We start from the raw sequence: 13,524 nt of genomic DNA on the forward strand, positions 1-13,524 counted from the left end.
CTCTGAACCATCAATGTATCTGTCCAGTCTTTTCAGGAATAGCTTTTGTAGACCATTCTGGCCTCGAACTCACAGAGATCTGCCTGCCTCTGCCTCCCAAGTGCTGGGATTAAAGGCGTGTGCCTCCACCGCCTGGCCTATTAAAGTCTTAATTCAAATAATTGTTATACTAGTGATTCCCTTAGACTAATTATAATATATGGCATGCTGTTACTTCAGAAAGACATGTTCGTCTTAATTATCAAATTTTAGGATTTTTTTCAAACACGAATAATTATTAAGATGTTCTTTATCGTTCCTGCAAAGGAAGCCCTTTCAAATACATCTTTCTTTCTTTCTTTCTTTCTTTCTTTCTTTCTTTCTTTCTTTCTTTCTTTCTTTCTTTCTTTCTTTTTATTTTCGAGACAGGGTTTCTCCGTAGCTTTTGGTTCCTGTCCTGGAACTAGCTCTTGTAGACCAGGCTGGCCTCAAACTCACAGAGATCTGCCTGCCTCTGCCTCCCGAGTACTGGGATTAAAGGCGTGTGCCACCACTGCCCGGCGTAAATGCGTCTTTCTTTCAGAACTTTTTTCTTTATAAAGTAATGCTATGGCCTAAATGACAAAGAGATTAGGAAATTTAAGATTGTTGTGACAGTGAAATAAGCCTTGCTGGTAAAGAGAGAGTCATCATGTGTTAATTGGGTTCATTCCTTTCAGTGGTTCTCAACCTTCCTAATGCGGTGACCCTTTAATACAGTTCCTCGTGTTGTGGTACCTCAACCATAAATTACTCAGTTGCTACTTCATAACTGTAGTTTTGCTACTTTTATGAATCTTAATGTCCATATCTGTGTTTTCCAATGACTTTTTGGGGGTTGAGACCCACGGGCTGAGAACCACTGCTTTGCTTTAGATGCTTATGCCCTACATAGTTGAGTTCACTTCTTTTAATACATTCTCCTTTCTGTGACTGTTCCTCTAGACAAAACCCTTCAGAAAGACTTAGAGCCGCCACTCCCTTATTTTTTTCCTTTCAAGACGGAAACTCAGTGACATGGAGGAAAGCTTAGGCAGTTGGGTACAAAGATCTAAGAATAATAATAATAATATGAGGAATCTCTGCTTAGCTCAGGGCAGGCTCCACCCTTCCTACTGTCTCTTCTACTGGCCCCCTTTTCTTATCCCAGTTAAACCAGTGGGCGACACAAGAAGAAACCCCTCTCTTTCTCTCTCTCTGCTGTTTTTTGTTGGGTGGGTGGATGGTAATAGTTAAAGCATCATGATTTGCAGCTTTCCATGTTCATAAGGTATAAGAAAACCTCCATCTCCAGTATTGGCATGCACACTTTATCCAGTGTTAGAAGAGTGGCCTGTTGTTAGTTCTGCTGCCCAGTTCCTGGCCACCCTGCTAGTTTAGCCCTTCCTTGTTATTTAAATAGAAAAGGTGAGGTGATGTGGGAGATTAGCATTAATGAATAAAGAAACTGCCTTGGCCTGTTGATAGGGCAGAACTTAGGTAGGCAAGGAAACGGAACTGAATACTGGGAAAAAAGGGCAGAGTTGGAGAGGTGCCATGGATCCACCAGAGACAGGTGCTGGGAATTTTACCTAGCAAGCCGCTGCCATGTGGTGATACACGGATTAATAGAAATGGGTTAAATTGAGATGTAAGAATTAACTAATAAGAAACTAGAGCTAATGGGCCAAGCAGTGTTTTAATGAATATGGTTTCTGTGTGATTATTTTGGTTCTGGGCAGCTGGGACAAACAAGCAGTCTCCTTGCAGCAACCCAGCACTTGGGAGCCAGAGGCAGGCGGATCTCCGAGTTTGAGGCCAGCCTGGTCTGGTCTGCATAATGAGTTCCAGGACAGCCAATGCTACATAGAAATAAAAGATTTTTCAACACCCCCTGAAGATTGTGAGGGTTTTATTTAAGGCTGAAGGATCTGTCTAGTTTAAGTACTGAGTAACTCAACTTAATACTTTATGAATAAGACAAAAAACTTTTTTTAATTGCTGAGTTTTATTAAGATATTGGCAAAATTTCAACATACTCCTTACCTGAATAAACAGTTTTAATAAATAAAACATGAAAGATCACTTATGATTACAACTCAACTCAAAAGTGATCTGTAGAGCGGGTTTGTAAATCGTGACTTCACTCACTTCACTCCAGAGAGAATTCTTTCCAGAGAAATGTCATGAATAAGAGAAAGCTTGTCTCTCACCAAAGAGCACCTAGAGAGATTACAATGATGTATCTGCATTATCTAATACATCAAAGATAATTAAAGTATTTCCTTTTCAAGAGCAGCTGCTGTGTCAGTGGAATCCCCTGCCCTCGCTCATGTTTCCAATTAGTAGAATAAATGGACTTAAACAGATAAAATGCTGCTGAAGGATGCAATGGCATTTTTCCTGTCGCTTCTATTTGACTGCTATAATACTGGCTATCATTTGTTTTGAAGAAACAACCATTTTTTCATAGATCAAAACAGAAGAGTGGGGGGTTTTGTCTTTTATCCTGATTTTGAAAGGTGAAAACAAATCTTTTAGTAATTCGTGATCCAAAGAAAAGTTTTCCCAAACAAAGATTTGAACAAAACTGTAGTATCCTCTTTTGTAGCCTTGGTGAAAAAGCTCATTGAGTGAGCAAATTAAGTTTAAAAATTAAAATAATTTAGATCTTTTTCTCACAAAAGCCCAGCAAGCCTTTGATGGGGAGGAAGTTCCTGAAGCACAGCAGCTTATCTGCAACACTAAAGTGCATCCTTTGTCTGCCCCTTGGATGTTGCACTTGTTACTGGCACAGTGTTCTAGCAATGAAGTGTGGTGGTCATGAAAATGCAGTGTTGATGCTGTACCACTATAAATGTGGTCAGGGTTAGACTTAGTGTTGACATTGCTGACATTGTCCTTTGAAAAGATGTTGCTTTCAAGGTGCCTCCTACTTAAATTAAATGCAACATGACTCTAATTGTATTACTTCAAGGACAATGGATGGCACTTGTAGGTAAAGAAAAAGTATATACATGCTTTTTTCTGTTTGACCTCTGTTGTACAGACATAAATAGAATTAATAGCTCCAATATTTGGTGCTGTAATGTTGCCAACTTCAGATAGCTTTCCCAATGTACATATCTAAAAAATAGTGAAAAAGGAAACCTTTGAAATTAGGGACTGATGCCCTTTGCAACTCACAGTGAATGTACAAGGAGTGGTACCCTCAGTTGGTGACTCGAAGTCTGCTTTCCTATCAGTACTACACTGTCTTGTCTATATTTGTTTTGCTATTTCCTACTGTAACAAAACTGGTTTAGCAAGCAAACAAGTTGATGCAGATCATGGTAACTGAAAAGGGGACACTGCCACTCTTTAAGGATCGAGTGTTGAACTTTCACCACCACTAAATTGCACAATGAAAGAGGTACAAAACACATAATTCACAGACTATACCTCAGCATTTACAGTGAATATATATTGTATAGATACTTTTATATCTGTCTAATATTTTTACAATCACCAGATACACCATCATTAAATATAAGTTACAGAAATGTATAGATACCATTAGTTAGAGGGTTACTTATTGCTTACATTAGCAAGCAGCAAATGAGGGCAGAGGATTTGAACTGAAGGGAACTACTTCCTATCACCAGTGGCATTAAGATTTAACACTGCATTTCACAAAGCACTGCTTCTCGTCTGGTTTATAGAACCAACAGCAGCATATATCAGGCCAATAACCACTACTTTAATATTATAGAATGTTATGTTAAAGGACTTACCGTACAAATGGTACCTAACTACTTTATAAATACGCACATTGTGAACAGATGAAGAGTTAGTTTTTACAGTATTGGATTATTAACTTGACCACACTAGAAGTACTTTTCTCTATTTTCTAGAGAGCTAATGACATGAGAAATGGAGTTAACACTGCTGTGTATCAGACCTACAGATCAGACCTTTCAAAAATGGGTCTGTTTGCCCCAGTTTCATCCACCATTTCTACCCCACCAATAAAAAGCCTATCACCTCATTTTTTTTCTTCTTTTCTCCTTATTCTGATCAAAAACATTACCAATAGATAACCACTGAAATTCTTCTAAATGTACTTAGCTATTTTGGGCTATGATGTACACCTATATTCTGCTGCCTCTGTTTTCTTGTTTGTTTAGAAATTTGGTTTGAAACTAGCCCTGTACTTGATGGGTTGTCAGTAAGATCTAGGCTTCAAAAAATGACAGACGTGAGTGAGGTTCATTTATGGGGCAGGCATCAGAAGATGATGAAATCCTAATCCTGTTGAGGTGGAGCCACATTTATCCCTTCTCCGCAGTGTGTCACGAGACTGGAGAGAAGAATAAATGACTCCAAGGTCAACAGAAAACAAATACTGGAAATCTTCACTTAGACTCAAAGCTTGAAAAATAAAAGCTGTAGGTTAACAGTTTAACCATTGCTGAAGAACAGCCAGGTTTTGGTCTTTAATGGTGTGATGTAGCTCTGCTGGTTCCTGTGATATGCTCAAATCATCCAAGTCTGACATTGAGGATCTTAGTGCTCTATGGGTTGGAGAATGCGGCGTGTTATGTGGAGTTACACAAAACATGATTAGGCAGTGGCTGTGCCTCCACTGTGTGAGCAATGGGTCCAGCTAGGCTACTCCTGCCTGTTGGCCCGGATAGCGCATGGGTGATGGGGTGGGGAACATGGAAACATTCATGACTGAGATAAACCAGGCTGCTCACTGCACAAATCTGATAAGCGTGTTTGCTGTCTTTAGGTGAAGACATATTTCTGGTTTGAAACTGTAGAAATGGCAAAAAGTAGATCATTTAAAACTGTAGGCTATAATTTAAGTATTGAAATGAAAAGCACATGACCTGTCAGTGTGGTCTGAAGCGGGTGGCTGGGCTCTGGCTCTGGCTCTGGCTCGTCTTCCACTTAGAACTAAGCAGCCCTGGCCCTCGGCAATTTACATTGTCCTGTGCACATGGCCTCTGGGTTCGCACTCAGTCTCCTTCATACCAATTCATTCCCTTGGGGAAAATCATTTTAGAGAAGTTAAAACTGTCATGTTTTCATTATTCAAACTACGTTTTATAGTATAGTAATATATGCCTTTGCTGTTTGTAAACGTCTTAAAAAGCAGAAAATAGAAAAGTGCTATTTTCACAACTCCTTTAAATGGCATTTGAGTCTTCTGTCGTACCTGCCATCATCTCTTCACCACTTTTATTCCTGAGATGATGGTCCTGTGAAGAGCATCACAGGTGGCAGCCAGCCGACAGGGTTCTCCTAAAATGAGTAACAAAACTCCACCAAAAGCACCATAACAGGTTATGAAACTTTCAAATAACTAAAACCCTGTGAAATAGTTTAATTTAAAATATTCATAGTTGCCTTTCATTTTCTATGGAAAAAAAAAACGAATACATTATCTTACTGCATACTGCCTTCAAGTCTGAGAAGATGACACTTTGGTACTGGTTCACTATCAGCGGTTAAGACCCGTGTGGCTTTTAGTCTTCACTCACCCAAACAATGTAATTCTGCACTGTTTCCTTTAGGTTAGGCACAGCAGACCAGATACCTGCAATTTCCATACCGTATATCCTAGCTGGAATAACTTCCAAGCTTCCACTAGTGACATGAAGGGATGGTGGAGAGGGAGCTGTATGTAGGTGTAGACACATCACAGGGACCAGTTGTATGGTTTTGCTAGTGAACCCGCCAATACTTTTGTTTTTAAGATTGAAAACACTATTTTGAGTTTCCTAGAGATCTATGTACATTTAAGGATTGAGCCATCAATGGATTCATAATGAAGCACATGTACTTTAGAAATGTCTACCTTGTTTCTACTCTGAGAGTTGTGTTTTGAGAAAGCTAGCTAACCTACATTGAAGAAAAGTCTTATATTTTATAGCTCCAGGGAAGGTCTGGGCATGGAATATCGTTACGCTTTCTAATCTTCATGTTTCCGCTATATCCTTCCCAACTATTTTCCCTCCATGGCAAAGAACTTCTTAACATCTTGTTTCTCTTCCCACTTCGAGTAAGTGAGGAGAGGCTAATGCCTATTTTGTGAGAAGGCTCTTGAGCAGCAAGAAATGAATAAAACTTTGGATTAAACCTGAATCCACGCTGCCTTTTGGAGTAGTGGTGGCGTAAATGATACAATCTAGACGCTGTTTTCCCCAGGGATTTGAACTGTTCGTTTTCCAACCCAGAACAGACAGGAGACAAGCTCTCCATTCTGCATATCTGTTGCCCTGTTGAACCCAAATTAAAAGAAGCCAGAAACTCTCCAGCACCACTCCGTTCAGGCAATGATGACTTGACTGATTTTTCCTCCATTATTAGCTCATTAAGATCTGCTTTCTTTGGTGCACCCGGACCAATCATCTCAACTGGTGGCAAAAACTGGGTACTGTGAGGTTTGCTTGCTTCTATGTGTGTGAGATCTAGGTAGTCTGGGTCTTCCAGCACGTTGATTTGGGGCCCTGGGCTCAGGCTAGTTCTATCAGTGAATGAATCCACACGCCCCTCATAGCCTAGATCGGCTGGTGCTGAGCACTGGTGCTGAGGCCAAGGGCGTTTGCACTCTCCATGATTTTCCTTATCATCCCCACCATCTTCTTGCCCTCCTTGAAAAGAGTTGTCTGTCCACTCTGAATCCTCACTAACATTTACAGCTTTGTTCATGTCCCTCAGGAATACCACAATAACAGTGATGTTATCACTTGACCCTGCATCACGAGCTGATGCTACTAATTTGTGGGCAACCATGCTGCTGTCTCCATTATTCTCTTTCAAGTGGTCAGACACAACTTTCACTGCCTCATCAGGGTTCACGGTATCATAGAAGCCATCACAGGCCAGAATGAGGTAGTCTTCAGTCCCATCCAAAACAGTTGAGGCAGAATCTGCATCTCCACAGATATATGGCTTATGTTCAGCATCTCCTGCGGGAATTAGAAGGGAAGGTCATGAGAAGGCAAGTGTGGCTCAGTTAATGTTTAGAATGCCTATGGTCAATACTAGGATTAGTTGTAATTTAATGGGAAATTTTGATTTAAAAATTGTAATTGAAACACTTGAATTCTATGTTACTTGGATGTTGCTAATACTTTAATCCCAGTGTAAAAAATACAAGTGGCAGGGCTCAATTCCGCAATTCCTGTATAGTCTCGACCTTGTGCCTCTGGCTATGGTTTAGGCTTTGTTGCTATACTGAAAATATCACTCATGCACAGGAGAACTGTTAGTTCAGTAGAGTTGTTCTCTTACTGGTGATTAGACTTGGTTTAATTGCAACTTGAGAACATGGGGAGGGGCTGAGTTCTGGCTGTTTTTCTCATTAAAGAATTTTCTATCACTCTTCTGGAAATTATTAAGTAGGTTCATGTTGTGAACACGGAGAAAGGTTTGAGTTATAAGAGACTTAAAAACCAAGTGTGACTCCCTAAAGCTAGGGAAACGTGTGGGCCTTATCCACAGTCCCACACAAAGAGCTACGATATAGACTACTTGGTTTCTGGTGCACTCGGCTTCCCTTTGATGCTGTTTTATTTAACGGCTGGAGAAGAGACAGGAAGCCCACAGTAAATGTCTTGTCTTCAGAGATGACCACCTGTGTTGACTGCTCACCCCTGACTGCATACTCTTACTAACAACATAAGCAGACACAAGGCAGAGTTAGGAAGTGATGTCCAACACAGTAGAAGCCTCAAGCCCACAGGCAGGTTTCTCTTCTGGCTGCTGAGATCACCCATCCTCTAGAGTGATTTCGAACTTGAAGATATCGACCTTACCAGATTCCTGCATTGTTTTATTCTGTTATTTTTCTTTAGACACTTGGAAGAGAGCCAGCTGTTGTCCTTAGCCACCAAACGGTAGTGAAGTAGCACCCTATAACTTAGTGTTTAGGACGACAGCACTGGTGTCAGACTGCCAGCTCCCGCATTTGTTGTATACATAGCTCTCCTTAGTTACCACCTTCCTCTGCCCTAGAGAGAAGATAGGCTGTGAAGCTTAGCTGGCACTGGTGAAGGACTGCCTGGATCAGGCTGCTCTGTAGGCATGCCTATGACTAGGAGGGATTTTTTTAAATTGGGTTAATTGAAGTGAAAGGACTCAGCCCACTGTGGGTGGTACTATCCCCTGGTTTCAGTCCTGGACTGACAAAGCCAGCTAAGTCCTTGACACATTTATACATTTACTTGCCTTTCTTCTTGACTCTGGATATGCTGTTTTAAGTTCATACTGTTGTGGTTTTGGCTGTGATGGACTGTAACCCAGAATTGTAAGCTAAACTAGATCTGGTCAGGACATTTTATCACCGCAGCAGAAAGGAGGCTAGGATGGTGGCCTTACTATATAGTTCATTAATTCTAGTATCTGGTGTCAGACATATCAGATAGCCTCAAAACACTTCAATAGGAGTCCTGTGGATAAGCTACAAACAGCGTGGGCTATATGCTGTATCCAGCATGTTGAATAGCTAGATATTTACTGGATGTAATTATTTAGGTTAATGTATTTGTAAGTAAGAAACAGGGGCTTTTGACTTTACATATTCCCAGTTTCATGCCTGTTCTCACTTGGATCACTCTAATCCACTATCTTGCCACTTGGTTTTTTTTTTGTTGTTGTTGTTGTTTTGTTTTAGCCAAGGTCTCATGCACATAGCCCATGCTGGCCTCCAGCATGCTTTGTAGCCAAGGCTGCCCCTGAATGTCTCTTGCCTCCACCTCCCAGCAACTGGAATTGTAAGTGTACACCACCACTCTTGCCTCTTAAAAGCATGGCTTTGACTTCATTTCTTACTGTGATGTCCCAAGAGACTAGTGAAGCTCATCCTAACTTCTCAAGGTAAGAGCAGTACCCTCGCCAGTCCACTTTACTTCATTTCCCTATTCTACCTGATAGAAATACTATTTTCTGAACTCTGCTTCTAAAAATAATGTGATCTGAGTTACACTATTCCAAAAAAATCTTGTTAGTGCTAACAATGAGAAGACTGGCACAACTGTTGGTTTAGAACAGAACATACAAGATTTGCACAGAGGAAACAGTGCCAGAACTCTGGCTTTTCAGCGCTCCAGTGTTGAGAGTCAAATTTATGATATTTCGCCCCCAAATTTGGTAGGAGGGCACAAATACCCATCTCCTGGTAGAGATGGCAGCATCCTGTTGTTCTCAGCCTCCTCTGTCCATATGCTAGAGAACGTACATGCCTCTGTCAGCTTTGGCTCATCAATGAAGGGCTTCTGGGGTGAGGCAGTGGAGAAGCTGGAAGTGGAGCCGAACTGTCCCTTCGCCTCTTCTGTCCTGTGAGCCCCCAAATCCTCCTTATTCATCGGCTCCTTAAGCCAGTTAAACTAGATCTTGATAGATTCGTTAATTTCTTAAAAAAAAAATTGTAAGACTTTTTTTGACTTGAGAAGAATTTCCTCAATTTTTCTACAAACAAAACCAAAGGAAAAGCCCATAGTCCCCACCCCACTCCTTTTGGCACTGGGGTGAGGTGGAGTTGACCTCTGTACCCTAGCAGAGTCAGTTATTTTGTTCCCTTCTCTCTGGAGCTCAGGCAAAGGACTCATTTTTGATGCTCTTCTACTTACTTCCTCTTTTCTTTCTTTTCTTTTCTTTTTTCTTTTTGGTTTTTTGAGACAGCGTTTCTTTGTAGCTTCGGAGCCTGTCCTGGAACTAGCTCTTGTAGACCAGGCTAGCCTCGAACTCACAGAGATCCGCTTGCCTCTGCCTTCCGAGTGCTGGAATTAAAGGCATGTGCCACCACCACCGGCCCCTACTTACTCTCTTTCTACAAATATATTCAATTCTACTTTTTTTTTAAACACTGTAATATGTAGCCTAGATTAGCTGACACTAATTCCCAGTCCTATCAGCCTCCCAAGTGCAGGAATTACAGGCATGTGCCACCATGTCCATCTTTTTATATCTTAATTAGTATATACTTATACCAACTTAAAACATTTCTCTCAGATACTACCAATTATTTCCTATTTAAAATTTCATTTCTTTAAAAATGTATTTATGTGCACAAATGTCTGGGTATGTGTGTTCACCACTTGTGTGCCTGGTGCTGGAACATGTTAGAAGAAGGCATCAGATCTCCTGGAACTGGATCAACAGAAGGGTATGGGCTATTCTGTGGGTGCTGGGAATCAAACCTCTGCAAGAGTAACAAGTGCTAAGCCGTCTCTCCAGCTCATAATTCCATTTTTTTTAAACCCATCTCTCACAGGACCTCTGCACCCGACTACCCAAGTCTAGGACCCCTCTTTTCCTGGTTTGTTTCTTGATCTCATAGTACAACCGTTGTGGCTAAGAATGTGCTGGGCTCCGCTCATATTCTGCTGCCTTACACAGGAATCGGGAACTGGGCTGGTACTTTCCAAGATCAGTAGCCTATATAGTGGCCACTGTGTTAGTTACCCTTAAGTCATGGGCCTCATCTTTACACAGTGTATGTTTTCTGGGCAGTGTTACTCATGCCTGTAGTTTTCAACATGTGTGGGTGCACACATGAGAGATGAAATGTTGTTGCCAAAATGGAATGAGTTACTAAATCCTTGCTCCAGCTCAACTTTGAGCTAAACTCCAGATCTGTATTTCCAAGTACGCTCAAAATCTCTTCTAAGACACCCCATCAGTACCTAGAACTGAAAATATGTCCAGCTGCTACGGCTTTATTACAAATGCTTAGCGTCTTCCTACTCACGAGTCGGAAACCTGGAAGTTGGTTTTCCTTGTCCTTCCTAGCATCTGTCTCAACAGTCCCCCTTTTTAGATGTCCTCGTCTCCAGCAGTGCACCCCAGCTGAGCTCTTCTACACTCGTCTGTATTCCACGTCGTCACTGCCAGTGCTTGAAAAGACACACCTGCTTGTGTGGTCCCTGTGCTTATTCACCTGGGAAGTCCAGAATACTTAAGGTCAAATCTGAAGCCCATCACAGGCTGGCAGGAACACTTCTAATTGACCACTCCACTGTCTGCTCTTGCCTGCACTCTCTGCTATTTCTAAAACTATTTCTCTCCCTGGGGTTTCCCTCCCTAAATGTAGTATGTCACCCTATCCAGCTGAAAAGTCATTTTATCTGTGATGTTGACCTTGTTTCATCTTAGGTTGCCCGTTACTCGAGGACATGCCTACTCTGCTCTGGTTTCACCTTGTGCTCTCTTTAGAGTCAGGGCCAGCATCTACCTTTTCTTATCTCCTGGCAAATACAGTCCGAAGGAAGAGGAAGGGGTCTTAAGCACCTCTAGTTGTCAAAAATAATTGTATATATATGAGTATATTAAAATACATTAAAGGCTTGCCAGGTGGTGGGGCGCACACCTTTAATCCCAGCACTTGGGAGGCAGAGGCAGCCTGGTCTACAGAGCGAGTTTCAGTACTTGCTCCATAGATACTGAAAAACCCTGTCTCGAAAAACAAAACAAAAAACAAAAGTGTATTTTAAGCTCAAGATTTTCCCCCTTTTGGCCTTGTTCCAGAGTACCTAATAGCTCTCTCACTGTGGGGTAAAACTGTTCTTCATGAGGTATTTATACTCATTAGTTCTCTATTTCTCATTCAGCTCCTGGTGCTCATATCTGGGGCAGGTCACAGCTGGCCAGCAGCACCTTTTCAAAGAGTGGGAAGAACTTAAACAATTGATGAAACTAAACCAAACCTTTTTAGGTTTCCTCCTTCTGGAATCTTTGGTAACAATGAACTAAATCTGACAATTAGATATGAACTTTGTGTATGCTAGCTCTATGTCCATTTACTTTGTTTGGGAGGTAGAATTTAAGGGTTGTGGTATGCATGCATATCTGCTTATCTACCCATGAAACACACACTTATTTTTCAAAAGCTGGCGATCCCAAACAGTCAGCTCTACGCACACAGACGAGCAACACTGAGTGGATTCTGTAGGCTTCCATGTGAGTCTGTGTTGAGGAAGGACGAACGCTGGGAAGCTGACAAAGAGGCAGGCACAGCCAATTCCTGAAATCACACCTATAATTTTCCCCATCATTGTTGAGCCTTTTTATAGCCTTTTAAACAGACTGAGTTTTAGGGAGCCCAGTTCCTTTGAAAGCTTGTAAGGGCCGGGAGTGGAGCTGGGTGGGTAGAGCCCTTGCCTAGAATGCATGAAGCCCTAGATTCACTCCGTAGCATGGATGAGGAGAAAGGGAAGAAGAAAAAATAAACTTGAACGCAGGATTATCTGACAGATTGTCTTTTCTGGGCCAGGTATGGTAGTACACACTTTTAATACCAGCGCTCCAGGCAGAGTCCACTCTTGTCTACGTAGACACCCTCTCTCCAAAAAGATACAGTCCGTATTTAGAAAATAGTTTTTATAAAAAGTGTGTTGTTTCTAAGAGTTCTGCTCACGTCATTTTATAATTCACCAAAAAAGAAAGAGGTAAAGATAGAAACAATATGAAATTTGGAGAGACTTCCATTTTCTGGAAATATAGAATGAAACAAGCAGTATGGTTTCAAGTAGGTTTGCACACTAACCTGGAGGCCTCTGTCAAAGGAATAGAATTGAGCATTCCTTGAGATTTTATATATATATATATATAAATAGCCAGGTGTACTTAAATCATTAAAAAGCATCCAGCTGTTATCTTAAACAGTAATAAGCACTCTGAGCAGATAAGTTAGCATCTCAAGTTCCTTCATATCAAAGTTAACACATGGCAGAGAGGTAGAAGATTTTGGAGAAACAAAATTAATGTTTTTTTTTCCTACCTATAGCTCTGGATACTGATAGACTTCCATTCACCCTCCAGGCACCAAACCAAACTACACAACCTCCAAGGGCCTCAATTCGCTGCTTTTCATCCTAGAGCAGTGCAATAAAAAGCAAATAATTGGATTCAGAATTTATTCATCCACTTTACAGTAACCAGATATACTGTGCATCATCTCTGTGAAGAGGCTTTCTGTATTTCTCCTTTAGGGCCATGGTATAGTTGCTGAGATCAAAGGCAATAATAATAACTGCCTCTAGGACATGCTTGAGTATAACGGACCATACATACCTCTCTGTCTGGCTTGTGTGGCTTCATGAGCTCGACAGCTTGACCCTTTCTTACAAGCATAACCTGGGAATCGCCCACCCATGCCACGTGGAGCATGTTGCCTCTGATAAAAGTCACTACTCCTGTGGTCCCACATCGTAAGCTCTGAAAATAATTTAAGACCATAGTCAAAAAAAACACCAAATTCTCATTCAGAAGCAATTTATAATTCATACAAGCTGCATTTGAGAGACAATTAGTAATTTGTTTCATATTACAAATTCATGTTTCTCAGCATTTTCTTTGGAATTTTGAATCTTTTTATTTGTATTTTTAATAGTGAACACGCATTAATTTTGCTAAAAATAACAGCTTTATAGCTAAAAAAATATCTTCAAAACAATAAACTACTTTTGGGTACTAGTTGGGGATGAGCTTCAGTTTTGTCTTTTTTTTTTGGTTTTTCGAGACAGGGTTTCTCTGTGG

At 41.0% G+C, this 13,524-nt stretch overlaps 2 protein-coding genes across 2 annotated transcripts in view; one reads left to right on the top strand and one right to left on the bottom strand.

Annotated features, from left to right (window-relative positions):
• The window catches only part of Trim37 (tripartite motif containing 37), a 129,787-nt gene that overhangs the window by 100,444 nt on the left and 15,819 nt on the right, over positions 1-13,524 (top strand). The gene's annotated exons all lie outside the window — the stretch shown is intronic.
• The window catches only part of Ppm1e (protein phosphatase, Mg2+/Mn2+ dependent 1E), a 149,378-nt gene continuing 137,823 nt past the window's right edge, over positions 1,970-13,524 (bottom strand). Inside the window, exons 5-7 of the mRNA XM_005350475.3 lie at positions 13,060-13,203; positions 12,767-12,860; positions 1,970-6,956 (exon numbers count right to left, since the gene is read on the bottom strand). Coding sequence (XP_005350532.1) covers positions 5,905-6,956; positions 12,767-12,860; positions 13,060-13,203 — 1,290 coding nt within the window. The 3' untranslated portion in view covers positions 1,970-5,904. The remainder of the gene's footprint in view (positions 6,957-12,766; positions 12,861-13,059; positions 13,204-13,524) is intronic.

This window comes from Microtus ochrogaster, chromosome 7, assembly GCF_000317375.1.
Source record: "Microtus ochrogaster isolate Prairie Vole_2 chromosome 7, MicOch1.0, whole genome shotgun sequence".
Taxonomy (NCBI): Eukaryota; Metazoa; Chordata; class Mammalia; order Rodentia; family Cricetidae; genus Microtus; species Microtus ochrogaster.